Genomic DNA, 27,654 nt, shown 5'->3' with positions numbered 1-27,654 from the left:
GTAAGGGGATTTTATCCCCAGATTTGTGGGTTTTTGTGTTTTTTTTTAAGCCTCGGGACTGGCTGCGATGTCCCCGGCGTGAAGGATGTGCGGCTGCTTCAGCCGGCTTCCTCCCGTAGGAGGATCTGCGCCCACACCGCTGGGCAATGCTCCACGAAACCCCGATTCTGAAGAATTTAGGGAAGGGTGGAAGAGAGCTGGCCCCAGCCCCATGGTCCCGAGCCATGCAGGGAGCTGACACAGCTGTGAGATTTGGGGCGCTTTTCAGCACAGCGTGAATTCAAGGAAGGCACGTGATTGCGCGAAAGCGGAGCGCTCTCGCTGCCCCAACGTCCGGAGGGGGCGCGACGTTTCTCCTTGCAGGGGGAGGATGCTGGGCGCTGCTTGCACGTAGCTGCCAAACCTTCCGGAGTTCCGTGGAAGAGTGTGTTCTGTTTTTTTTTGTTTTGTTTTTCTTTTTGTTTTGTTTTGTTTTTTTGTTTTTTTTGTTCCCCTGCTGTTTTGACATTATTGCAGCTGGAAACGTTAAACAAAAAAAAAGGAGCCCTTGATGGTGCCCAAAGGAGGGGGTTTGCCCCGAGCCCCCAAAGGCTCCTTAACCCTTCCCTGAGCTCTCTGACTGCTTCCAGCCTGTGGTTTTTTTGGAGCTGCCCAAACCAAGCCGGGTTTGGAGCCCCTCGCCCACTGCCCACGCTGCCAGGACGCTGTGCAGCCCCTGCGGCAGCAAGGAAGGCTTGGGGGGGGCGTCCACACATGGCTTTGCTCTCCCGACATCGATGCTCAGCACCAGGCGCTGCGCAGGGTGAGCGGGTTGGGACCTGCCCGTGGGAATCCCTGCGGGCCGAGCAACAGCAGCGCCTCCGACCCCCCCCAAGGGGCACTGGGGGCTCCTCGCGGTGGTCTCCAGTGCTTTGCCCAGCCAGGGGCACTTTGAATTTTATCAAACCAGGTGGTGCAGCAGGAAAAAAAAAAAAAAAAAAGGACGGTTTTGAGCATCCAAACCCTACAAGAGAGCCAGCATCCTCACGCCCACCTTCAGTCCCCGGGGTGCCACCAGCGGGGCCGAAGGGATGCTCCCCTGGGAGGCGCCAGGTCCCCAGCACGGCACAGGCCAGGTTTGGTGACAAAACCAGGTTTGGTTGGGAAAGTGCCGGGCACCAGGGCCATTCGTCTGGGGGCGGCGTGACTCACAGCCCCGTGGCCCTGCCGGGACTTTTGACCTGCAGGAGCTGCCAGGATCGGGGCCGCACCCTTCTCCAACCTCAGGAGCAGAGCCAGGATCCCTCTGGGGTGAGGGGCTGCTCGATTTCTCTGTGAATTCGGCCACACCAGTTTCAGAGGGGCACCAGAAAATCATGCTTATGGGTCCAGCATCCTTCCCAAACCACCTCCAGCTTTTGGGGACCTTCCTGAGGCTTTGGGGACTGCGATGCCCGGAGGCAGCAGCTCTGATCTCTTCTCTCCCCATTGCATCCAGGGGCAGCAGCAGCTTTCCCTTGTTGGGCAAATTGCGTTTTCTGGTGCTGAGACAGCCTCAGCTCCCCGTCCCTTATAGCAGCCCCTGCTCCCCATCCCCTGTAGCAGCCCCCTGTAGAAACCTTCCCAGGCTTACACCCAAAGGTGGCAGAGACAGAAAAGAACCAGAGCAAGGCGAAACACGTGCGAAAGCTTGAGGGTGGCGGCAAAATCTCCTCCAATTTACCGTGCCACCCCAAAACAAAGAGCTCAGCCCCGTTTGGCTGCACAGCACCGTCCACGAGCAGCCCCAGCCCCCTTGGGGACCACCCGCAGCCAGAGCTTTTCGGTGCCAGCAGGTGGGAATTTGGATATGAGCATCGGCAGGACAGATGGATGGATTTCCACTGGCACAGCCAGGGCTTGGTGTGGGCTGCCCAGAAAGCCGAGCTATCAGACTGGTTTTCTATTTCCAGCTCCGGGAGAGTTGGGTTGGGTGCCGGCGAGCTGAAGCTTTCCGAGGTGAACAAATGGTCTCCGTTGGCGTTCCCCCGGCCGGGGTTTCCTTTTGGGACAGGACGCGTGGCGTGCACGGCGAACGAGATGGTGGAAACTATGCGGGTGAATCATGGGGCAGGATTAGTGCCGGCTCCCAGATTATCCGTGGCCACCACGTGCCACGCGGGCTCCCTGCGGCCATCCCCATCCGTGCCTCAGTTTCCCCAGGATAAAGTGGCACCGGTGCCGTCGCCGTGACCCGCCGTGGGCAAAGAGCTGATTCAGCGCAGCCTCCTTTGCCGGGATCCTGCCCTCCTTCAGAGCGAGCACGCTGCCTTTGCCGCTGTCATTTTAGGAATGGCATTAGGGGAATCGCCCAGGAGCGCGGCGCTGAAACGCTGCCAGATTCCTGCCAGTCTGCACAGGGCTGGGACGGCCGGCTCTAAAGGATGGAGATTGGGATTTTGAGTTCTGTGGTGTGAAAGGAATCGTGAACCACGGTGGAATATTCACTTTACAAACTCCCTTTAACAGAAAACTATTTGGAGACGGGCGCGGGGCAGAGACCGGCTCCTGCTTCATGTGCAAAGAATTCCCGTGCTGCCCTCGCAGCCGGTTTTGGGGAGGTTGGGATTAGGGAAGGCAAATTTGGGGGAGTTTTGGGGCAGGGCAGATGGCGGCCGGGCTCCTGATTTTGCACGTAGAGCCTCTTCCTTCGTAAAACACGTGGAAAAAAAAAAAAAGCAGACAGATGTGCCTCGCTATTTTTAGGCTTGGCGATGCTTTCGTTTCGGCTTAACTGCAGAGAGTTTGGGTCTTTAGCGGAAAGCTGGATGAGAGGGGGAAGCGAAATGGAGTCACGCCAGAAAGATTAAAAGGAATCATCCCCTGCCACGGGGCAGCCGGAGCTGAAACCTGCCCCACATTGGCTCTCGCTTGGTGGGAAAGGTCGGGAAGGGCCGGAGTGCCCAGAAAAATAAAAGGCGTCGGGCGCGGGTTTGTTCCTCGCGGCCTCTGCGGGTTGCTGCTCCCCCTCTCTTTCCTTTGAAATGCAGTTTCAATTCCCCCGAAAAAAAAATAATAAAACAATGTAAATGACCGCTCGGAAAGAAATCCCACGAGGCAAAGCCGCCAAGGGATGGAGCTGGGCAGAGCTGGGAGCGGGGGGAGCTCGGGGGGGGGGGGGGGGTTGGGTAACGCCTGCCCCCAGCCCCGCGAGCTGCCCCAGGGCCTGGCGGTGCCAGACGTGCCCTGGCCCTCACAGGGCTCCTTGCGACACGGCCTCGGGTCCCCACGTGTCCTCAGGGCCCTGCACGTCCTCGGGGCCAGCAGGAAGCCCCGCGGGACGAGGCACCGGGGGGAGAAGGATGGGGTCGCCCACCCGTGGACGGGCTGGTGCCCCCCAACCACCCCCTGCACCCCCCCGAGCACTGCATTCGCTCCCCAACCCATTAGTGCCCCCAATCCTATTCAAGCCCTATGCCATGCAGTCCCCACCCCATTAGTCCCCCCTACCCCGTATACACCCCCTACCCCATATACATCCCCCTACACCCCCTATACACCCCCCAGTCCCATACAGACCCCACATACACTCCCCCTCACACTCCATTCACCCCCACCCCACTCACCCCACCCCGTACAGTCCCCACCCCATTCACTCCCCCTTCAGCCCCCATTCCATTCATCTCCCCACCCCATATACGCCCCCCTAACCATAAACATCCCCCAATAATCCCACCTCATTCATCCTCCCCTGCCCCCCCACTCCATATACATCCCCCACTCCGTTCATCCCCCATTCCATTTGCCCCCACACACATTCACACCCTCGCCCCTTATACATCCCCCCCATACATCCCCCTACTCCATACATCTCCCCACTCCCCCCATAAAGCCCCCACCCCATAAACCCCCCACCCCATACAACCCTACCCCATGTACATCTCCCCCACACCATTCAACCCCATCCCATGCACCCCCACCTGATATACACATCCCCCCCATACACCCCCCACCCTATATACATCCCCTAGCCCATACTCCCCCACCCCATACACCCCTACTCCATTTACACCCCCATGTCCATCCATAAATTCCCCACCCCATGTACATCTCCCCCCCATACTCTCCCCACCCCATACACATTCCCCCACCCCATACAACCCCACTCCATACACCCCTACCCTATATACATTCTCCCAACCCATATACATCTCCCCCATATGCCCCCACCCAATACTCCCCCACCCCATAATCCCCCACCCCATAGATATCCCCCCATTCCATATACATCCCCCAAACCCATACACCCCACCCCATACATCCCCACCCCATATACATTCCCCCCATACACCCCACCCAATACACCCCCACCCCATACACCCCCACCCCATATACATCTCCCCCTCTACTCCCCCACCCCATATACACCCCCACCCCATAGTTCCACACCCTATACACCCCCACCCTATATACATCTCCCACCCATACCCCTCCCCATTATTCCCAACCCTATACACCCCCACCCCATACACCCCGACCCCATATACACCCCCCCATAACCCTCACCCCATAATTCCTCACCCCATAATTCCACAACCCATACACCTCTCCCCCATACACCCCCACCCCATATAAAGCTCCCCCTATACGCGCCCACCCCATACACCCCCACCCCATATACATTTCCCCCTATAAGCCCCCTACCCCAAACACCCCCACCCCATATACATCTTCCCCTATACCCCCCCACCCCATACACCCCCACCCCATATACACCCCCCCATAACCCTCACCCCATAATTCCTCACCCCATAATTCCACAACCCATACACCTCTCCCCCATACACCCCCACCCCATATAAAGCTCCCCCTATACCCCCCCCACCCCATACACCCCCACCCCATATACATCCCCCCTATACCCCCCCCAATATACATCTCCCCCTATAAGCCCCCCCCCCATGCCCCCCCACCCCATAACCCCCCCCCCCGCCCCCCCTCTCCCCCCCACAACCCCCTCCCGCCCCCCCTCCCTCGGGCTCCCCCCCGCGGCGGGCGGGCCCCCGGCGCGCGCCGCCACACACCCTCGCGGCTCGGCCAATGGGGAGGCGCCGCGGGGGCCGCGTCACGGGGTGGGGGGGGCGGGGGGCCGGGGGAATCCTCAATGAGGCGGCGGGGCGCGCGCGGGCACCGCGGTGCGCGCTGCTGGGGGCCGCCTCCGCTCCGCTCCGCTCCGCTCCGCGCCGCGCCGCGATGATCGCGTCCCATCTCCTCGCCTACTTCTTCACCGAGCTCAGCCATGACCAGGCGCAGAAGGTGGGCCGGGGGGGGGCCGGGGGGAGAGGGGGAGAGTTGGAAAATTTAGCGTGTGCGCGTGAAGCGGGGCGGGGGGGGGGGGAATAGATGGAAGTGTGAAAGGGGGAGCAAGGGACGGGTGCGTAAAGGGGGGAAAGGAAATGCATGTGTACGGGGGGAGGGAAAAATATACGTGTGAAGGGGGAAGAAAAAAAAATGTAAAAAGTAGGAAGAAAAAAATATATTTAAAAAGTAGGAAGAAAAATATATAGATGTATAAAGGGAGAAGAAAAAATATATATATGAAAAGGGGGGAGAAAAAATATCTATATATGAACTAGGAAGAAAAAATATTTTAAAAGGGGGAAGAAAAAAATACATAAAGGGAGAAGAAAAATATATATATATATGAAAAGGGAGAAGAAAAAAGTACAAAAGGGGGAAAAAATTATATAAAGGGGGAAAAAATATGTATAAGGGGAGAAGAAAAAATGTAAGGGGGAGAAAAAAAATATATATGAAGGGGGAGGAGAAAATATATATAAAGGGGGCAGAAAGAAAAAATATATATAAGGAGCGAAGAGAGAAAAGATACATATAAAGGGAGAAAGAAAAAATGCATGTAAAGGGGGAGAAAAAAATTAAAAGGGGAAGAAAGAAAATGTATATAAAGGGGGAAGAAAAAGTATATTTAAAGGGGGGAGAAAGTGGGGGGAAAGTTTAAAAAGTTAAAAAGAAAGAAAAGATAAAAAGCAAGGCAAAAAGTGAAAAAGAAAGAAAAAATGGGGGAAAAAGGAGGGGAAGCAAAGAAAAAAAAGGGGAAACCAGAAAAAAAAAGGAGCTGAGGGTGAGGGTGGTGTCGCTGGGGCCGTGGGCCCGTGGTGGGCGGGTGGCGGTGTCGCCGTGCGGGACGTGCCATGGCGGGCCCCGCGTGTCCCCACGTGTCCCCGTGTGTCCCCATGTGTCCCCCCATGGGCAGGGGTTGGGGGGTCCCCCCGCTCCGCTCCCCACAGGTTTTTTCGCCCGGCCGCCCCCGTAGCACGTGTGGCCCCCGAGCATCCTGCGGGGATCGCGGCACCACCAGCACCAGGGGGCTCGTGGGGGCCTGGGGAGCCCACGGGGGGCTGGCGTGGAGATGGCCGGGGGAATTAAACCCCCTTAATTAACCACGTAGAAATGGAGCCACCCTTAATTTCTGACCCCACAAGGACCGGAGCGTGCTCTTGGACTGCGAATGCAAGTGGAGGCGTCCCGGTGGTGCACGGCGCGTTCAGCACCGGCGTGTTCGGCGCCTGCACCTCGGAGCACTGCGAGCGGCGATGCCTCCGCACCCGTCCTTTGTTTGGCCAGGGCGGGCGGGCAGGCTGCGAGCAGCTCTCGTTAAATTAAAGATTTGGGGCAAAAAATCACCGCTGGGGCTGTGGGTACGGGGCTCTTCCGCTGGGGGTGCCGGGGGGGGTTCGGCCGCCGTGTCCCGAGCTGGGGCTGCAGTTCCCATGGAAGTTGGTGGGGTTTTTGGGAAATGAAAATGAAGCAACGGCGAAAGCGCCCGGCCGCGGGGAGCCCCAGCTTCCTTGCTCCCGTCTCGGAAGGAGGAGAGGACGTGCGGCAAGCGGAGCAGGCAGGGAGAGGCGAAACCCGCCACGCTGGCGGCGGCCCTCAGGCTGCGGGAAATAGGAAGTCAAAGAAGGGTGCGGAAAAAAAAAAAAAAAGATGAAAAAAAAATAAAAAACATGCATAGAAATAACTTCCCAGCCATAAAGAAAGACGGGCTCGTCTTCTCCCTCCGCTGGCTGTGTCAAGTGTCGTGGGGTTGTGCAAGCGCGCGAGCCACGGGAGAGGGTTGTGTAACCCAGCGGCAGAAATAGGCCAGCGGCGTGGCCCCGGCGCTGCGTTTTTGGCTTCGGGTCAGCTCTCGGGTTCCTTATCAGGAGCCAGGGAGGGCGGCCGGGGGGGTTTGTGGAGCGCCTTCGGCTTCGTTACGCAGCGTGCCCAGGAGCCGCCGCGATTCCCTCTGCTCCTGAGCCCAAACAAAGCGGGTGGTGGAGGTGTGGGACAAAACGGCCACGTTTGGCCCCAGAAAGTAACCAGAACTGCAGCTGGTGTTGTTTTTTAAAAAAATTCTTGCGAATTTGGAGCTCGGCACGGCTCTCCTGCAGGGGATGGGGGCATCCGTGCTGGGAGGGCAGATAATCAGTCCCTGCCCTGCAAATCCTCCTGAGCAGGTACCCAGCATGGAGAAATGTAGCGGCTGGAATTCTTGGAAAGCTGCGATTTTGTGATTTTTGTAAGTGCCAAACTTAAACCTAATCCCAGAGTTCAAGCCTGTATTTGGGAAAAGATTTTAGGGCACTTGCCCAGGGCGTGCTTGGGTCGTGCGCCTTTTTTTGCTCCGAATCAGGCAGAAAAGAGCCTCGGATGTGGGAAGGAAGTGCCCTTTCCCAGCGCTGTGGTTTGTTTCCGCAGCGGGACAAAGGCCTTCAAAACCGCTCCAAAATCGTACTTTTCTTTGCATTTTTCCCCGACCTGGCTTTCCCTGGGGGTCCGCTTGGTGGCCCCGAACTCCTCCGCTTTGCTCCAGCTGGCCAGGAAGTGGGTCGGGGCCCGAACCCATCTCGCCTCCCAGGGGTTGTGCAAACCCCAGTGAGTCTGGGCCGCGTCCTTTGCCACCCCGGGTTGAAAGTTGCCGCTGCCCGACCACGTTCCCCGGGGATGTGCCAGGCCCTGGGCTTCCTGGTGCCGGCCTCAGCCCCGTGCCAGCAAGGTGACAGCGGGAGCGGGCGGCTCGTGACTCACCACGAAATAATCGGGCCGGCAGCTTTCCTTCCTCACCAGTACTTTTCCTTAGAAAGAAGGGAAAAACAGAGGTCGGGTTCATTTTACTCCATTTTCTGGCCCCAGCTGGTGGCGGGTTTTGCTCCATCCTTTATCCTTTGCGATAGTAAATTAATTTTATGTCGCTCCTTTCGCCCCGTCTCCCTTTTTTTTGCAGCTGTGGGAGGGGCCCGCTGGGATTGCAGGTTCCTGGAAGCCATCCTGTGGCTTCTCCTCGTCCCAGCAAGGTCAGCGGCGGGACAGACGGACAGACAGACAGACAGACAGCCTGCCCAGTCTCCCTGGCCTCTGTTGCCCTTCGGGGTGCTGCAGTGCAGCCCCGTCCTGAGCCTCCTCCCGTTTGCCTTGGGATGTGACTCAGTTTCCCCATTGTGTCATGCTGCTCCCAGCCTTTGCATCCCCCTTTTTTGGGGGGGCAGCATCCGAAGGGGGGGGCTCGGATAGTTTAAAACGGGAGAGGGGTGCTGGCAGGGAGGAGGGTGTGTGCAGGGTGGATGATCCACGACCAGCTCCTGCTGCTCTTCCCTGGCTGGAGGGCGGTGGGAGCAGCCCAATTTCAGGGCGTCGAGCTGGAAACAGGGCCATTTTCGGGTTCAAATGCTTTTTTGGGGGGCTGCCCTTAGCTGGGTGGGGTTGGCAGAGGGGGATGGATGAGGACAGCTCCCCGTTCGCCGGCTCCTGGTGATGCAGAGGGCTGAGGAACGGGCACCCTGCTCCTCCTGCAGGGCAGGATTTGGCCGAGGGCTGGGAGGAACCGGCTGAGCAGGAAAGGTTCTGAGTCACTGCGGCTGGAAATGACTCGGGGCTTGTGTCATCGGGGGCTTGGCAGCGCCGGGGGGGGTCACGCGGGGTTGAATTCGGCAGGCAGGGAGCAGGCGAGGGACATGGGTGCCGCTGGGGTCAGGGGGGGGGTGCGGCGTCAGCCCCCGGTCCCCCGAGGTGGGGGGCTCGGGGACGGGCAGCGTTTGGAGAAAGGTCGGTGTCTGCCAAGGGAAAGGCTGTGGTTGTGTCAAAACTGGGGCAGGAATTCATTAATTTCAGGAAAAGGGAATTCGTCAATTTCAGGAAAAGGGAATTCGTCAATTTCAGGAAAAGGTAAGGTCAGGAGGAGGCCAGGGGAGGGCTGGGGGTGCGCACTTGTAGTTTTTAGGAGCACTCCCTTGGCCCAACTCTGTTCATCAAAGCATTGAAGCCCTCTCCGAACTGGGCCATGTTTTCCATCCTAACAAATATTTGACTCTCCATTGCCAAAAAGGCAAAGAATCCACCCCAGCACGCTGCCAGCCCCTCGTGGCATCACACCATCCCCCACGAATCCTCCTGGTATGGCTGCATCCGGCTGGAAACCGGAGGGGACCGACCCCGTGACGCTTTATTTTGGGAAAAAAAAAAAAAAAAACTAAGTCTTCCAAGGGCTGCCCTCCCAGCGGGGGGCACGGCTGCCAGCGGCCACATGGGCGCTGCAGGAGCACGAAGGGCCCCGGCCGTCCCTGCAGTGCTGCAGGAAGCGGTGGCGCTCACCGGAAGCCGTAATCGCGCTGCTATTGCTACCCTTGAGCAGTGTCAGCCCCGCCGCCACGAGTCACAGAGCATCCTTTTCCTTTTTCCCTCTCTCTTTTTGGGGCGTCTCAACCCAAATCACTGCTGCCCGCGCGCCCAGGCAGGGTCCGAGCACCGGGGAACTTTCCCTGAACTGGAAGGAAGTTGTTCCTGGTTGTGTGTTTGCAGCTCCAAACCCTTAGGGACACCCTGGTGGGAACATCTGGCGCATTAGGAGAAAAAAAAAGTCAGAAAATATCATCGTCTGGCCAGCTCATGGAGCTGCCCCTCCAGCACCACCCAAACCATCCAGGCCTTCCCCCACAGCTCGAGCTTTCCTTCTCCCTCGGAGCACATAGGAAGGGCAGCAGAGCCTCCTGCCCATCCCGTCCTCCATCTCCTAGTTTGTACCAGCAGGGAAGGCATACTGGGACCAGTGACCCCATTTATTGGAGGCTGGGTCCCGTCGTGTTCCCCAGCCCTGGGTCAGGACCGGCTGCGCGTGGGCGCCCGGACCCGGGGAGGTGCCGCAGCGCCCACATTGCCCTGGCCTCCCTGACCTGGCTCAGCCGCCAAGTGGGACGGGGTCTACGTTTGTAGGAGAAGATGATCCAGGGTTTAAAGAGCTTCGGGGATTAGAGGAAGGTCACCCTGCATCTCGCGCCGCCGATTATTTCTGGAGGACATGAGGAACGTGTCCTGCGGAGGGGAGGCGCAACCTTGTGCCCTGCACCAGGGCAGGGAGCTGCCCTCGGAGGATGCTGAGATCCCAGCTCCTGTGGGAAGGATGAAGGGGACAGGAGGGTGCTGGCAGCTTTTTGTGACCCCATGGGGATGAGACCCCATCACACGAGGTCCAAGGGAAGGATGGGAGAGAGATTTGCACCGTGGTGCTGCCCTTCAGGAGCAGTGCCACAAGCACTGGTGGCGTGGTGCTTGCACTGCTGACCTAAAGGAGCTTTCTCGGTACATTTTGCCCCAAAACCACGTCCCCCCCACTCAGCGTATCTTTACCAGGAGCCCCCAAGCCACCTGAGGCTGCAGAAGGCAAGGCGAGGCAGGAGGAAGATTGGATCCTGCTTCTCCAGAGCCGCAGGCGGCGCGAGGTGCTCCCGAGGCACCCGAAGGAGCGGGGCGGTGGCTGGGGAAAGGCGCCCACAGCCCAGCAGAACGCGGTCCCATGGGCTTGGGCCACCCGGCCCGGCTCAGTGCCATCGACCCACAGCCGCTGGGGCGGTCCCAGAGGGAATTTCGTGGAGGAGGCAGCGGGCGGAGGCGAGCGGCCACAACCCCAGCCCCGCTCAGTAGGCAGCAGGTTGGGGAAAGCAAACGGGAGGGGAAGCAGCGGGCGTTTGCCTTCCTGCTCCCCAGATGGATGAGGAGGGGCAGGCAAACAGGCTCGGGGGGTGGGGAAGGGCACGTTTCCTCGTGGGCTGCTCCTGGTTCACATCTGCTCTGGCTCTGGTCACCCATTCCTGGCGTTGGGTTGCATCCTGGCCAAAAACCAGGACACAAGGAGGAGGCTGGACCCACCGCCTACCGCTCCAAGCCCCTTCAGCAGGGTTCAGGCTCCGAAATTTTGGAGGGAGGGGATGCCGAGCAGCCCCAAGACAGAGCCCCGGGCAGGCAGGGGAGCAGGGCAGCGAGGGCAGCGCTCGTTACGTGCCCGCAAAACGCCAATTTCCGCCATTAGGAGGAATAAAAGGCACGCCGGATTCGGGGTGACCCCATGGTACGTGCCTGCAGACAGGTGAGCAGCTGGGTGGGGTTCTCCTTTGGCTTCGCAGGGCTTGCAGCTGCCCTTTAATTAACGTTAAGTGAACTTAATTGAGATGGGGCACAGCTCGGGAGCTGGCGGTCCGTCTGTCTGTCCGCCTCTCCGCTTGCCGGCCCTGCCCAGCTCACGGACAGGAGCGTGCCCGGCGCCAGCAGCTGGCTCAGGGTCGGGATTTTCCCTTTGTCCTCCCAAGGGGAGAGCGAGGTGCTTCGCTGCCACTTGTAGGGGCAGCCGGGCACTGGGTGTTGCTGTAGGGCACTGAGCAGCAGCCAGCTCCATAACCCTTTGTAAGGGCTCCCCAGCAGGGAACGAACGACCAGCATAGCAAGGAAATTAAATAAATGGGGTGAATTCCCCACCAGCAGCCTACTCAGAGCGGGTTGAGGTGCTGAGTCACAGCCATCCTCTGTTCCATGGCCCCAGGCCTTGACTCAGGGGCAGAATCAGGCCCCTGCTGCTGCTGCAATGTGACTGGGGCTCTGGCGGAATGGGCTGGGAGGGTGCTGGGGGTTTGGCTCTCCCGCATCCCCGTCTGGTGGTGCTGCAGCAAAGGGCACGAGGCACGATTTTGTGACCCCGAGGTGTTCAGGAAGATGTGCCAGGGCCATGGCGAGTATTATCTGCATGCAGAGAAGCTGCTGCAGCAGCACGGTCCCAGCTGTCCCCTGGCACGGGCAACCCGCTCTTGCTGGCAGCGCTTCCTCTGGCCATAGGGTTTGTGCCCAGGTCCCCCCTGTCCCGCTCACCTCCTGCACTCTCTGCACCTTTCAGGTGGACAAGTACCTCTACCACATGCGGCTCTCCGAGGAGACCCTCCAGGAGGTGTCCGAGCGCTTCCGCAAGGAGATGGAGAAAGGGCTGGGAGCTGACACCAACCCCACCGCCTCGGTGAAGATGCTGCCCTCCTTCGTGAGGTCCACCCCGGACGGCACAGGTATGGGAACGGCACCGGGAAATGGCTCCCCCTGTGCCGAGCAGGGCCGGCTGTCCACGGCGAGGTGGCCCTGGAGGTGCCACCATGTGCCAGGGGACACTTGTCCTCGCAGTGCTGCAGGAACGGGGCTGGCATTGCCCAAAGGGAGGTCCTGCTTGTGCCGGGGGGTGCTTGGCACAGAACGGGTCCCTGTGCGGGGACCAGGGGGCTCCCAGCTCGTGGCGGCGTGGGTCAGGGTGGGATTCAGCCCTCACGTGCCCATCCTGGCAGGACAGGGCTGTCACGGGTCCGGCTCATCGCATTTCATCAGCGCTGGAGGCGGCTGTGCTGCCAGCAAGCCCTGAACACCGTGGAGACCGCGTGAGAAGGTGCTGGGGAGGCTCGGAGCCTCACAATGCGCCTTTCTGCATGCTGCCACGTGCCTCCGGCCTCCCGGCAGGGACCAGACCCCGCTCAGCCAGGAGATGGAGCACGTTCCTGGCCAGGCACGGCTCCCGTTTCGGGCTCTGACTTGCTCATCCTGCACCAAACTTCTTCTGCCAGCACCTCCTCCTTGGGCTCGGTGGCTGGAGATGTTCTTCAGCTCCGGCACCTTCAATGGGATCTTATAAAACGTCGGTGGAAAAAGCAGGGAAAAAGGGAGCTGCTGGAAAAAACCCATCCTGGTGTGGGTCAGACCTGCAGACACAGGTCCTGATATATAGGAGATGGATGGGTGTAGGTGCAGGGGGGAGGTTGCCGCTCTCGGGTCCCTGGGGAGCCACAAGGAGCATCAGGAGCTGGCCCCGTGCCCGCCCGCGCCCCGGTGCCGCCGACAGCCGGACCTGGCCGCCTGCCCCGGGATTGAGATTTAGATCTCTTTAAATATTTGAGAATGCCTTAATTACAGGGATAGCCCCAATCCTGCCCCCGGCTACGTGAACAACGGCAGCCAAAGGTGATGGGAGCGGCGCGGGAGCGAGTGGGGCGTGTGTGGCAGTGCTCCCCGAGGAGAGGCAGGGTGACACAGGGAGAGCCTGCGCCTGCTGCTGCTGGCTGCACGAGCAAAAACTTTACCATAAAACCCCCCAAAAAACAATTTTCCACCAGGATATCTCTCCCAGAGCAAGCCAGTGTCATCGCCACCGCTCTTCGGTGGCAGTTTAGGGTGACAAGGGGCATGTTGCTGCATGAAGGGATGCAGTTTTCCTTTAAAAAAAAAAAAATTATTTTTTGAGGCTCCCAGGGCTCTGCACCGACCTCCTGCAAAGCGTCCTTGCCCTTCCTGCCTCCCCATGCTCCCGCACAGTCTCTGCTGTCGGATTAGGCCGGCTGATGCCCGCTCCACGGGGCTGGATGAGAGGGGCTTACCCAAACACAAGGTCGTGCCCTCAGGAGACGCAGGGCGAGGGCACGGCGGTGCCCAGGCAACACTACCTGAAGGCAGCAAACAGCCCCAAAATGAGTTTTTCCTTTGCCTTTGGCACCTCCTTGCTCTCTTCCAGCGCACGGTGGGCTCAGCCACACGCTGTTCCTGCTGCTCGCGGGACCTGATTGTGCCCGAAACAAGCCGCTTGGTTCATCCCTGGTGGTGCAAAAATAGTATGGCACAGCCCGATGCATCTACAGCCCCTCTGTGCTCCCAGTGCTGAGCTACTGCTGCCCCGATGGAAGGGGGTTTTGGATCCCCAGCCACCGCTATCGAAAGGGACTTCAGGTCCCAGGCCACGCCGATGGAAGGAGACTTCGGACACCATCAGTTTGACCCCTCGAGGTCCAGGAAGGCTTCCAAACCCCACGGCTCCTGGGGAAGGCGCTCGCTTTCCCTGGCCCCAGCCCGGCCAGAAAACATTTCCAAGCAGGGCAGAGCGCCCTGCCCGCTTAGTTAACAGCCTGAGCACTTCCTTCCAGGCAGCACGGGTGTGTTTAAAGGAATTAAACGCTGGTCTTCGGGGCTGAGAGCAAACAGTGCCTGGAATCAGAGCTCGGCATTTGCCTTCCTGTTTGGTCGGGGAGCTCGGCATCGCCGCCCGCACCTTATCGCCTAACCAGGCCCTAATCTGAGGGAGGACGTGGCTGTGACATTTGCAAACTCAGTCCATTATCTAGCCCAGATCCTGGAATTTTCCAGGAGAGAAATTCCCTGGTTTTCATTTTTTCCTGCCTTTTTTTCCTCCTGCAAAGCCGACCACTGCTCACACCTCTCTGGCTTGCAGCTGGTGTTTTGTTCCTGGGGGTCCATGGGCACGTCCTGTCGTTGCTTTGTGGTGATGGCTGCTCTTTGTAGGGTCGAGGAAAGGCTGCTTTGGGCCTCCCACGGAAGGTTGGACCTGGGCAGGACAAGGGGACAGCCCCATTCTTGCTCTTCGGCCTCCAAGCCTCCGGGAAGGGAAAGAGCAAGGCGTGGGGCTGCCCCCCACAAAAAAGGGTCTGTGGGGCTGAAGTGCCCTAATGCTGTGCTGCAAAAAGGAAACCTGCTGTGTAAACCCATCCGAGGGGGCCATGGGGAAGGGAAGGGGGAGGCCCTACCGTGGGCAGGACCTGGGGCACCTCTGGGACCCCCCTGCAGCCCCGGCCCCGAGCCGTGCCGAGGTTTATCCGAGGGTGCTTTGAGCTGACGGCTCTCCCGGGGTGCTTGCGCTGCTCCAGGGATGAAGCAAGGGCCGTGCGGAGCCCCTGCAGACCCCGTTCTTGGTAAATGAGCATGAAACCACCCCAGAATCAGCCTGAGCACTTGGCTTGGGGCAGGGCTGGTGACAGGACCCCACCTTGCAGTCCAGCAGCCCCGAGCCCCCCAAACCTCCCTGTTCCTTCATCCATCGCACCAAAGCTGCCCGACATCGCCACCTCAGGACTGCCGTCCTATTTCTGTTCGCCACCGATCCCCCCTTCCTGCGGAGGGAGGACCACTTCGTGGGAGACCCCTGGTTAAAAAGGCCCCGTGAAACCACTTCCAGGCCACCCTTGGGGTCTGTCACTGCCTGCGGTGCCTGGCCGGGGCCGAGCGGTGCTGGCTGCCCGCTCCCCCTGGAATACCAATAAACCACGCTTTTTGTTCCATCCGCAGCCCCTTTGTAAAAGCAGGGTCGGGCACAATGCGGCCCCCGGGCACTGTAATCTGCCCAGGGGAGCCAGCACAGCACATTTAAATGTGTGCAGAAACCAAACAGTGCTGATGGAGGGCTTTCCCCCAGCCCTCTCCCCACACCACTAGGGTTTTGAAACAGCCAGCTGGGCGCTTTTCCTGCGCCCCAGGTCTCAGTTTATCCTAAATCCGTCAGCGAGTTGCTGTAGTGCTTGGTAAAACGGAAAAAAAAAATCAAAATGGAAAAAAAAAAATCAAGTGTGGGGCAGCCAGCTGTGGGACAGCCCTGAGCAGTCCCCCCCCCATAGCAAAGTTTTAGCCAAGCTCAAGGAAGGAGAGCGCGGCGTGTTCCAGCCTCAGAGCAGGGCTTTGGTTGCTGGGGCTGAGGACGTGGGAGCTCTTCCGGGATCCCTGCACCAAAGGGTCGGGGACAGTCTGGTGCCACCTCCCTTATGGCACTGCTTTGGCATCTTCCCCAGGAACTGAATCGTTTTTGGGTGGTGTTTTGGGCATCGACTTGCCTGGATGGGGCTGCTTAGGGTTCCTCCTGCAGAGCCCCCAGTCCTGCTTCCACCACGACCAGCGCTCCCCTAGATAAGGGATCAGGATACGTCCCACCTCGTCCTGGGGCTCCAGACCTTGCCCCACATCTGGGGAGGGGGCAGGATTCCCCCCGGCCAGCCCTGCAGCTCCAGCTTGGGCATTGTGCTCCGGGATGCTGCCGAAGGGACCCAGCCCTGTTAACTCCTGGCTCTCTCCTCGCAGAGGACGGCGACTTCTTGGCGCTGGACCTCGGCGGCACCAACTTCCGCGTGCTGCGGGTGAAGGTGTCCGACAACGGCCTGCAGAAAGTGGAGATGGAGAGCCAGATCTACGAAATCCACGAGGACCTCATGCGAGGCAGCGGGGGGCAGGTGGGTGGCAGCCTCCCCTCCTTTACGCCCCGTCCCCTATCTCCTGGGGAGCCCTCCAGAAGAGAAAGGCACCCTGCGCATGGTGGCTCCGTCCTTTGGAAGGAGCCGGGTTGCTCCAAGCCACAGAGATGTCTCCTGGGGCTGGGGCTGCTCCCATTGTGGCCTCTCCCTGCTCCGGCCAGCTCCTGCCTCTCTTTGCCTGGAGCTCCAGATCCCTGACGCCAGGTCGGGACCGTGCGGGCATGCTGTGGGGGACAGAGGGTGACACCAGCCCCTCCGGCACGCGGGACACGACCACTGCTCTCATGCACATCTTCAACCTTTCAGCTCTTTGACCACATCGCCGAGTGCCTGGCCAACTTCATGGAGAAGCTGAAAATCAAGGACAAGAAGCTGCCCCTTGGCTTCACCTTCTCTTTCCCGTGTCACCAGACCAAGCTGGATGAGGTGGGTGACGGGATCTGCTCCGCATTTCATTCTGCACCGAATCGGAACCATTTAGGTTGAAAAAACCCCTTTGAGATCATCCCCACCGCTAAACCTTAGCGCTTTGGGATGCGCAGGGCTCGGGGGGGGTGATGCTGAGCTCGCCACAGCAGCCGTCCCCCTGCGCAGCCGGCGCTCGGCGAAGCAGCAGCAGCCCCGAGCGCTGCACAGCACGGACGTGCCGAGCATCACATCCGCGCCCTCGACCTCGCTGCGAGCCCCGAGGCACGTGGCTCTGCTCTGCTCATCACATGCCGCCGTCTCCTGCTCCCGGGGGCTGTTTTTTCCTTGCTCGCCACGGTCAGGGGTTGGGTCCGGGCGGCTCCACGCTGCCCAGGCGGCAGGGCACGACTTCTGCACCGGGGGTGTGGTGGTGGCAATGAGGAAGGATGTCTGCTTCCCTCGCAGGGGCAGCGAGGGCTGTAAAAAGGATAAATTGCTGAGGGAGGAAGCATCGGCCCCGCGGTCGCACCCAGTTCGTTGCACTCCATGCCTCGGTTTGCCTGTCCGTAAGGCGGGCGGCTGTTTGCCTGCCTCTTGCCAAAACACCCCCAGCAATTGGGTTGAAAATTTGCTGTCGGAGATTGCAAATTGGGTCTATGCCCCCACCTTTTTTCTGGGTGACAGTGACAGCTCTGCCGTCCCCAAATGGGGACAGTCCCGGTGCCTCTGCCGGTGGGGCAGCGAGATGCATCCCATAGCACACGGATCCATGAATCCGCTGTGTGCGTCAGGGCTGGTTCTGCTCCAGGGCTTCATGAACCCAGCCGCCAAGGTCACATTCCCGGCAGGAGGGAGCGAGTGACTCACGGGCCCGTGGCCATAAACCGGGATGCGGAAACCGTTGCTGATGCAATGGCTTGCAGGAGATAACAGGGAGGGAACTCTGCCTGCAGCGCTGTCCGTCTGTCCATCCGGGCACTGGGTCTGGTGATCTGGGGACCATGAGGCGCGTAGGTCCCACTGAGCTCTGGTTATTGCTGTCCCACCGCAGAGCATCCTCGTCACCTGGACGAAGGGGTTCAAGTGCAGCAGCGTGGAGGGGAAGGACGTGGTGTCCCTGCTGCGCAAGGCCATCAAGAAGCGAGGGGTAAGGAGCCATGCAGGTCCTGTGGGGATGGGATGGGGTGCATGGGGTTTGCAGAGGTGCTGTGATCGGGTTCGATGGTGCTCAGCCTCCTCTTCTCCATTTCAGGACTTTGACATAGACATCGTGGCCGTGGTGAATGACACCGTGGGCACCATGATGACCTGTGGCTACGACGACCACAACTGCGAAGTTGGACTCATTGTTGGTGAGCAGGGCTGAGCGGGGGAGAATTCGGGTTCATCCTGAGCAGCTCCCAAAGGGGATCCTATTCCTTGCGGGTTTCGGGGTCTTTTGGGGAGCGAGAAAGGCGATAGTGACCTTAAAAGCAAACAGCACTGCCTGTTTCTTCTTCTATGTGAACCAAGGAGACGTTTTAGTGTTTTATATGGTGCTAATTATGGAGAATAAGGGGAACCCAGCACCCTTTGTCACCTCCACGTGACCGAGTCACCACGCTTGGTTCAGGTACTGGCACCAACGCCTGCTACATGGAGGAGATGAGGCACATCGACCTGGTGGAGGGGGACGAGGGCAGGATGTGCATCAACATGGAGTGGGGTGCCTTTGGCGACGACGGTGTGCTCAACGACATCAGGACGGAGTTCGACCACGAGATCGACATGGGCTCGCTCAACCCCGGCAAGCAGCTGTAAGCAGGTTCCTGGCTCCGTGGGCTTTGCTCCGCGTTGCTTTGTCCTCCCGTCATGCTGGCACTGGGGGACGGATGCGGTCATCCCAGTTAAGTGGGTCATGTCGTCCTCCACCCTGCCAGCTTCAGCAGCACAAGCAGGGGAGGGGTCTGAGATTTGGGCTGTGAGCCCCCTAACGCCCGCTTCCCTCGTCAGCCTTCCGCTCAGATGTGCTGATTTGTTTCCTTCCCCCTGCCAATGGAATAATCAAAAAGCGAACACCACCACCTAATGTTCACAGCCAAGTCCTACAGACTTCCCTGGGTAGCAACCCAGCTGGCAGCAGTGGTGGGATTAAGGGGAAATTCTGCCCCTCAGGTAGCCTTAAGCCCTCCTCGCAGGAGGATGCCCATCAACGTGCCTTTAATTTCTTGGTGATAGGATAAAATACGGAAAAAGTCCACCCAGATTGTGCCTGGAAGGCTGCGGTGTCACAGCCGAGGGTGTAAGGCCAGCCTGGCCTTGGTTCTTGCGGGGGCACAGGCACACCACTGCCTTGAATAGCTCAGAGTCTACCCTCTTTTTGGGGCACCAGCCGATTTTTGCATGCCTACACCACTGGTGGCTACCTCCAGTAACCGAACAAACACATCTCGTGCTCACCCCTTCGGCAGGTTTGAGAAGATGATCAGTGGCATGTACATGGGAGAGCTGGTCCGGCTCATCCTGGTCAAGATGGCCAAGGAGGGGCTCTTGTTCAGGGGGAAGCTCACATCAGACCTGCGCACTACCGGCCACTTCGAGACCAGATACGTCTCCGCTATCGAGAAGTAAGTAGGGTCTGGATGTTTTTTAGGGTCCCAGCCCACCTCCTGACATCTACACTGGGAGAAATCGGACCCATTGGGCCAACTGGGACACCTCAGGTGGCAAAAGTTGGGTTTCTAGGCATGAATCCCTTCTGTTTTGTCTGTCCAGGGAGAAAGAAGGGCTGCAGAAAGCCCACGAGATCCTCACCAAGCTGGGCCTGGAGCCATCCCACGAGGACTGCCTGGCCACCCACCGCATCTGCCAGATCGTCTCCACCCGCTCAGCCAACCTGTGCGGGGCCACCCTGGCCGCCGTGCTGCGGCGCATCAAGGAGAACAAGGGGGTGGACCGGCTGCGCTCCACGGTCGCTGTGGACGGCTCCGTCTACAAGAAGCATCCCCAGTAAGTCCTCGAAGCGTAGGCGAGAGGCCAGTGGGGACCCAGATCCGTTTGGATCCCAAATCCTCGTCGTTTGCCATCCCAGAGGTTGATGCGACCTGTGGTGGCTCACTCGAGTCGTCTTCTTCCTCCTCCTCCACAGCTTTGCCCGGCGCCTCCATAAGACGGTGCGGAAGTTGCTGCCCGACTGCGAGATCCGCTTCGTGAGGTCAGAAGACGGCAGCGGCAAGGGGGCAGCCATGGTGACAGCCGTGGCCTACAGGCTGGCCGCCCAGCACAAGGCGAGGCAGAAGATCTTGGAGGCGCTCAAACTGAGCCACGAGCAGCTCCTGGAGGTGAAGCAGAGGATGAGGGTGGAGATGGAGAAGGGGCTGGGCAAGGAGACGCACGCCAAGGCCACGGTGAAGATGCTGCCCACCTACGTGTGCTCGACTCCAGATGGGACAGGTGAGACACCCTGTGGATCAGCCCGACCTGCTCGTGCCCTGGGTAGGGCAAGGAGCATCTTGGCTCGAATATTCAAACCACCCAGGAGAGGCTGGAACCTTTGTCCTTCCCTCCTTACCGTGTGAGTGGCACCAAGGTCTTGAGCCTCCAGTACAATACTGGGAAGAGCCTCCAGGCCAGCCTGCACCTGACAAAAAGCTGTGCTCTGGGTGTGCTCACACTGCTGCACGTTTCTCACCGCTGTTGTCTGGGGTTGTGCTCCCAGGTCTGTCTGTGGCTTGGGTGTGCACCTGCCTCTTGGCAAGGAGTCTCCTGAGGTCTGGAGAAACTTCTCCAGCGCCTTCCTGCTTTCCACCTGCAGCTCATTCCTATCCCATTCCCAACCCATTCCCATCCAGGTCTCAGTTTCTGGGCCTCCCAGGATGAAGGCAGATTGGGATCAGCCTCTGGGCCATGTCCACGGTGCTCTCTGTTGGGGCCTCTCTCCTGATGATCTCTTCTGGTTTTCAGAAAAAGGCGATTTCCTCGCCCTGGACCTGGGGGGCACAAACTTCCGTGTGCTGCTGGTGCGCGTGCGGAACGGGATGAGGCGCGGCGTGGAGATGCACAACAAGATCTACTCCATCCCGCTGGAGATCATGCAGGGGACGGGCGAGGAGGTGAGGACAGGCTGCTGAAGGCAGAGGATGCCCTGGGGTGGCAGCAGCAGCAGCTCAGATGCCCAATGCCAGCCAACCACAGGCTCTGGGAGTACACAAGCAGTGAGAGATGTCTCAAGTCACACTCTGGGCTCTGCAAACCACTTTGGGCAGTACTCAGGGATGGGGAGTGTTTCTAGAAGGAGCCAGATGGGCTCTGGGGACACCCTGAGGAGGGAAGTGTCCCCGTGGCATCCACAGGTTGCTGTTTCGGGTCTGTTGAGCAGGCTGGTGTTCCTCACTGTGGTTGTAATTGCTTCCTCTATCTTTGTGCACCCAGCTCTTCGACCACATTGTCCACTGCATCTCTGACTTCCTGGAATACATGGGAATGAAGGGCGTTTCGCTCCCGCTGGGGTTCACCTTCTCCTTCCCTTGCAAGCAGACCAGCCTGGATGAGGTACACCCAACCCACTCATCCACAGGCAGAGACCTAAGGGTGCCCACCACAAGCTGGTGGGCAGGGGGTGCCCCCCTCCCTCCCCATTTACCCTGTTTTTCTTACACCACAGGGGATTCTCCTCAAGTGGACAAAAGGCTTCAAAGCGACCGGCTGTGAGGGAGAGGATGTGGTGAGCCTGCTGAAGGAGGCGATCCACAGGAGAGAGGTGAGCAGCCGCGCCGCTGAGAAGCCAGCTTCTCACTCCCACATCCCGACTCTCTCTGGCGTCTTTAATTGGGCTGCAAATTAATGGGCTGAGCACAGCTAATGAGTGTCTGAGTCTTAACAACCACCCTTAGTCATTGCTAGAGGTTGGATTTTCAGGCCCTGGAGCTAGGAGCCAGCTCCTGGCCAGGAAGGAGCAGACATCCCCATGAGCTGAGGGGACACTGCTGCCTCCGTGCAGACTGCCCAAGGCTCCTGGTCCAAGGTCTCTTTCTGGTAGGGCTGTCCCAGCATGCCACTTCCTCTCTGCTTGCATCTTTCTGGAGCTGTCCTGAGCCCCAGGCACCCACTGGCAGAAGCGTGGGGCCGTAGGAAGCCCACAGGTCCCTTCCCGACCCTGGGAGCAGCACAGCTAGCTGTGTCCCCCAGCGGTAAGATGTGCAACCGCTTCCCTCTAGGAGTTCGACCTGGATGTGGTGGCGGTGGTAAATGACACGGTCGGCACCATGATGACGTGTGGCTATGAAGATCCATACTGTGAAGTGGGGCTGATAGTCGGTGAGAGCTGCAGCTTTCTTACGGGGTTCCTCCGCTCACCCTGACCCTGGTCAGGAACCGCCGCCTGCTCCCAGCGCCTCCTCTTTTGGGATCTCGTTGAAAAGGGATCTCACTGAAAAGGGTGTCTGAAGGCTTTTGCCTTGCCTGCACACCCTGCTTTTCACCATCTGCCCCGGTGACAAATGCTCTTCTCCCTGCAGGCACGGGCAGCAATGCCTGCTACATGGAGGAGATGAGGAACGTGGAGCTGGTGGAAGGCGATGAGGGCAGGATGTGCATCAACATGGAGTGGGGCGCCTTCGGCGACAGCGGGTGTCTGGATGACATACGAACAGAGTTTGACTTGGCCGTGGATGAGCTGTCTCTCAACCCTGGGAAACAAAGGTGCGTGGGGGTTTGGGGGGCTGTGACGAGTGTCCCTTTGCCTCCGGTGTCCCTATGGCAAGGTGTCAGAAGGTGGAGATGAGGTGTCCGGGAACAGCTCTGGGTTGCCCCATCTGCCTCTTGGTGAATCCGTCCGGATCCTTCGTGCCCCAAGGTTCAGCCCTGCCTTCTCTGTGCCAGGTTTGAGAAGATGATCAGCGGTATGTACCTGGGGGAGATTGTACGGAACATCCTGATGGACTTCACCAAGCGAGGGCTGCTCTTCCGCGGACGGATCTCTGAGAGGCTGAAGACCAGAGGGATCTTTGAGACTAAGTTCCTGTCCCAGATAGAAAGGTGAGCACCCGATCCTGGCCTCGCTGCTGCAGGTTGGAGCTTGGGGGAAGCGTTCCCAGGTCTTGTGGGAGAAGCCCCAAGCGCTCAGCTCAGCACCAGGGCGCAATACAGTTCAAATAATGGGGTCAAATCCAGGCAGTGCTGGTGTTGGAACAGGGAAACTGCACTTGCGGGTGTCAACACGGACTCCTCCATCCTCTGCCTGTGAAGCCCCTTGGGTTGGTGCTGTCTGAGCCAGGAGCACCTGGGCTGTGCAGGAGGAGGATGAGGAAGGGGAAGCCATGTATCCAAGCTGTCCCCATCTCCTAACGCTGCCCAAACTTCGTGTCCTCCCCAGCGACTGCCTGGCCCTGCTGCAAGTGCGCTCCATCCTCCAGCACCTGGGCCTGGAGAGCACGTGCGATGACAGCATCATTGTGAAGGAGGTGTGCACAGTGGTGGCCCGGCGCGCCGCCCAGCTCTGCGGGGCCGGCATGGCAGCCGTGGTGGACAAGATCCGGGAGAACCGTGGCTTGGACTTCCTCAAGGTGACGGTCGGCGTGGACGGCACGCTCTACAAGCTGCACCCACAGTGAGTAACTCGAGGGAGTCATCCGAGGAGATTTGGGCTGGGGAGGGAAGCAGGGGCTTGGCCTGGGAGGCTGCTTCCTAACGGCTGGGGGGCCAGGTCTGGGTTGAACCCAACCATGGGTAGGTGTCTGCTAAAACCTCCTCCGGTGAGGCTGGTGAGGGGATTCTTGGCCTGGGGGGGCCACAGGTGGGGCCAGGTTTGGCTCTGGGCGTGCAATGCCAGCGTGGATTTAACACATGCCCTCAGCCATCCTTTCTTCCCCTGCCCGCCTTTCTCCTCAGCCCCCGCAGCAATGGCCACTGGCGGCCACGCAGGGCGGCCACGCAGGGCGGCCACGCAGGGCGGCCATGGCGCATCGTCCTCCCGCAGGCCTCACGAGCTCCTTGTCCTTGTCCTTCCCCACAGCTTCTCCACCGTCATGCATGAGACAGTGAAGCAGCTGTCCCCCAAGTGCGAGGTGACCTTCCTGCAGTCAGAGGACGGCAGCGGCAAGGGCGCGGCGCTCATCACGGCGGTGGCTTGCCGCATCCGGGAGGCCGGCCAGCGGTAGGAGGAGGGAGGTTTGCCGAAGAGCTTGGTTTCAACAAAACCAATTTCCTTCCCCATTCCCTCCCTCCGTACACACACCCACACCCACACGTGGCCTCCCCTCGCAAGCAGACTCTTAGCTTTACTCGGTCCCTTGGGATGCCGCGGGCAGGACTGGAGACACTTTGTACAAAACGCTGTCTGGGGCATTTGGTCACAAGCTGTAAAAACCGCGTGTCGAGTAAAGCTAAAAGTGTCTTCAGCTGTGAACCCATCCCAGCCGACGCTGAGCACCAGCACTCCTCCCCACGCCTCCTGACCGCTCATGTGTTCCCTAATGGCAGAAACGTTAGAGTAATGCCAACGCTGCATCGTCACTTTACAGTAACCAGTACCTATTTATCTATATCGTGTGTCCGTGCTGTAGAAAGCAAACCTCTTTCAGATTGGGCTAAAGGCCTCCGTTAGTCTTTTACCCTGATCATGGCTGTGTTATTTCCATGAAAGTCATGGCAAGTCTTCGAGCATGGGTTGCGAAACCGCACCGAGAGGCGCCGTGTGTCTCCGCATGGAGCAGCAAGCGAAGCCCGACCTGGCGGACCTGTGGCGGCTCCGGTGGAGCCGGATAACCCCGGGGAAGGCAGGGGGCAAGCCCCACGCCCCCACCTCCCATCCGCACCCTACTAGACTGTGGCTGTGTGCCCCCTGCCCACAACTAGCACGCGGCCCCGCCACACGCGCGCGTGCAAAGAAGGCGTGCAGAAGCATCCCGGATTTGTGTCCTCAGCCAGAGCGGTGAGTCTTGGCTCGCTTTGTCCATAGAATAGTTCCACGTCTTCCTAGCCATCAGGGGGTGCCTGCGTTGGCACGCCACGCGCCCACATCTCGAGAGATTGTACATCTTTTCATGTACCTGGCCTCAGGGGGTGTGTTGCTTAGCTTCCATGTCATGTTAATGTCATTTAAGAACGGTACGGAGTACTTCTTTCCTTTCTTTTTTTTCTTTTTAATTTAAAATTTCCTTGGGGTAGACTGGAGAAAAAGACCCAAATTCAGAGGGTGGTTGTGCGAGAACTTCAGGAATCCTTTGTCCCCGGAGTGAAAGGGACGCCAGAAAGCCAGGGCCATGCTGCAGGCAGGGGACGAAGGAGCCGGCCCCAGCCTCGCAGGGTGTCCCTGCTGTCACCCCCAGCTCACGGCAGCCTCATCCCCTGCCAGCACCCAGGGCCTGATCGATGTGGTGCCACCCCAATGCCACTGATCAGTGTCACCCCAATGCCACCCAGGGCTGTCACCCCAGCCCCTTCCCAAGGCTGTGTGCACCATGGTGCAGAGCAGCCCCCAATTTCACCAGCAGGAGAGCCTGGGGGTGAAGGGAATGAGCAGGGGCACGTGTGTTTCTGTAAATATTTAGTGGAAGGTAACGAAATCCAGCGATATACAAAAATAATAATAATGATAATAATAATAATTCCCATGAACAGACCTTCAGTTTGGAGGACAGAGGTTTTTGGGTATTTTTATGTATATTTTTATACTGCTTGGGGTCACCTTATTACCAAAAGTATCTCTTCTATGTTGGGGGGTCAAGTTCAGTAGCACAATTCTAAAGCAAAATTGCTCTTTGGACATTTTAAATGCTTATTTTTTTATGAACCTCAAGACAATTATAACGGAATCTGACTGTGTATAGAAGTGATTTAAGAAACCAAGTTTAGTGGAAGTTTTAGAAGATATTAAATAATTTTTTTAAAGATGCTATAGAAATCCTCTAATCGGATACCAAGCAGTTGTGTGTGGTTATTTCCTGAGAAGACTGACGTCTTACCTGCTGAAAACTTGGAACAGAAAGGTTTTTAACCTGCTCCATCATGCAGAAGGGTACCACAGCAGCGGTGTTTTTAACCTCCTAGGGACTTATCCGCTGTGCCCCTTTTGTGACACGTAGCAGCTTCATCAGTCTGGGTTACATTTTCTGCAAGTGTCGTTTTGGGGACAGGGTGGGGAGGATGGGGACCACAGGCAGCCCTGCGTTTGTGGCGGATTCAGGCTCTGTTGGTCATTCGCTGTGTGGTCTGATTGTAAGCTCACACCAAAATGTTGCTGTGGCACGTTATGTGAATGTGTTTAAAATGAAGAAGGGAAGCTGAAAATGTAATTATTGACATGAAGGGAAGATCAAATCTATGTACGGAGGCGGACAGGCTGACCAGCCCGTCTCTCCTCCGGCGAGACGCGCTGCTCTGCGGATGTAGGATGGCTTTTGTTTTGTTTTGCTTGGTTGTCCCCATTCAGATGCATTTTCCTTGTACTCCTTCCTGCTGGCACCTCCTCTGGCTGCACAGAATGGCATCTCCCATGGCAGGATGCCACCCTTTCCTCCCCAGGGATCGTTCTTGGGGTACTTTGGACAGGGTTTTATTGTTACTGCTTTTTTTTTATAAGCAACAGACTATCAAGCCTTGCAATTTGCCTCTTCCTTTCTCGGGGCCAAAGGCCGCGTATCATCTCCTGTCACCTGAGCTGTAAGGAGGACCTGAAAGTTCCCGAGGTGCAGAGCTCTGGCCTGGAAGCAGCTGGCAGGGGGCAAACCAGAGGGGGTTGTCCTGGGGTGGCTCGGGGCCACGTTGCCTCCCCCCAGGCAATCAGGATGTGCCCAGGCTGTCGGCCAGAGAAAGGAGGGTGACAATGTCTGGGTGCACAGTAATGGGTGTGAAATACCCCAAATCCACGTGTCCCCGTGCAACGGGTGCTGTGGTAAAACAGCGACCAAATACACTGGAACAGGGAACCTCGGTGCCCCACCTCACCACACTCTCCTCTCCTGATAGAGGAGTAATCCTCTTAGCACATCGCTTCTCTTGCTCTGGCAGAGGAGTGGGCACTGAAGGGGTGACTCCTGGTCACAAGGGAGCTTGGAGCAGGAGAGAATCAAATTAATCACCAAGTGACATCCCTCTCAGGCTGTTGTCTTTCAAACCTGAAACAAAGAAAATGCATCTTAATGCAGACGTTGGCTCCATGCAGGGCAGGGGGAGTTGAATAAAGCCAAAGACTGTCCGGCTGCTAGCAGAAACGAGTGACTGTAGATTCACCTGATGTTATTTCGTGTTTACAATATTTATTTTTAGTAATTGACTGCAATGATATTATATATAGGCTTCCTTATTTTTGTACTTTTCATACTGTTTTCGTGAGTGTGGTGTTGTACTTCTCAGCTCCCCTTTGCCACAATTGCTGCTCCTAGTCAGTGACAAATAAAAAAGAGGAAAAAAAAAAACACACCCATTTTCTGGGCTAAGTTGTGCTGTGTTTGGATTTCTGTGTTCCTGCCACTCTGTAGCAACCCCTTGGGAAGGGCACCTGCACCACCAACCCCATCACCAAGCCCTGACCTCATCCCTTGGGACAAAAGACAGCGCTTGGGCAGGGATTTCTTCACCCTGACAGTCCCAACACAGCCAGGAGAGTGGAGGTGGGACCCGGAGACCTGTAGATCAAGGGATGGAGTCATCAATGTCTGGAAAAAGAAATCAACGCACATCTGTGCGAGCTCTTGCCCCATCTTACCGCCCGCCGAGCGGGCAGGGCAGTGGGTGCAACCAGCCCCGGGATCCAGCAGGGTGTACGGGCAGAGCAGGATCCGGTCCTGCACCTTGCAGCAGGGCAAGCCCTCAGCATGAAGCAGGAGCCCCCGGGCAGCTCAACCCACCAGCCAGGCCTGGAAAAGCAGGTATTTTAATGTACCTGTTCTCTTCCGGCAGTAACGAGCAGCCCAGATTTCCTTCTGCTGAA

At 58.4% G+C, this 27,654-nt stretch overlaps 1 protein-coding gene and 1 long non-coding RNA gene across 2 annotated transcripts; one reads left to right on the top strand and one right to left on the bottom strand.

Moving 5' to 3' along the window:
* Positions 1-1,676: 1,676 nt before the first annotated feature.
* On the bottom strand, positions 1,677-8,188 carry LOC121060401. Its single transcript, XR_005814813.1, has 2 exons — positions 8,050-8,188; positions 1,677-2,395 (listed from the first exon to the last, which is right to left on the bottom strand). It is a non-coding gene; the product is annotated as an uncharacterized LOC121060401 (long non-coding RNA).
* On the top strand, positions 5,094-27,127 carry HK2 (hexokinase 2). The gene is made up of 18 exons (XM_040538155.1): positions 5,094-5,274; positions 12,176-12,338; positions 16,168-16,316; positions 16,644-16,763; positions 17,797-17,892; positions 17,998-18,097; positions 18,358-18,541; positions 19,196-19,351; positions 19,500-19,733; positions 19,873-20,177; positions 20,688-20,836; positions 21,156-21,275; positions 21,388-21,483; positions 21,941-22,040; positions 22,241-22,424; positions 22,605-22,760; positions 23,098-23,331; positions 23,737-27,127. Exons 1-18 carry the CDS (start codon positions 5,212-5,214, stop codon positions 23,879-23,881), a joined length of 2,754 nt encoding a protein of 917 aa, XP_040394089.1. The 5' UTR covers positions 5,094-5,211; the 3' UTR covers positions 23,882-27,127.
* The last annotated feature ends 527 nt before the right edge of the window (positions 27,128-27,654 follow it).

This window comes from Cygnus olor, chromosome 27, assembly GCF_009769625.2.
Source record: "Cygnus olor isolate bCygOlo1 chromosome 27, bCygOlo1.pri.v2, whole genome shotgun sequence".
NCBI classification, from domain to species: domain Eukaryota; kingdom Metazoa; phylum Chordata; class Aves; order Anseriformes; family Anatidae; genus Cygnus; species Cygnus olor.
The sequence above is the reverse complement of the archived record's forward strand: the minus strand, read 5'-3'. Positions and strand labels throughout refer to the sequence as shown.

Bases quoted from the DNA above. Each gene is read 5' to 3' on its own strand.
- HK2 (XM_040538155.1), top strand. From the start codon at position 5,212: ATGATCGCGTCCCATCTCCTCGCCTACTTCTTCACCGAGCTCAGCCAT. The intron at 16,317-16,643 runs GTGGGTGGCAGC...TCAACCTTTCAG, and splicing joins TGCGAGGCAGCGGGGGGCAG to CTCTTTGACCACATCGCCGA. The intron at 17,893-17,997 runs GTAAGGAGCCAT...TCTCCATTTCAG, and splicing joins AGGCCATCAAGAAGCGAGGG to GACTTTGACATAGACATCGT.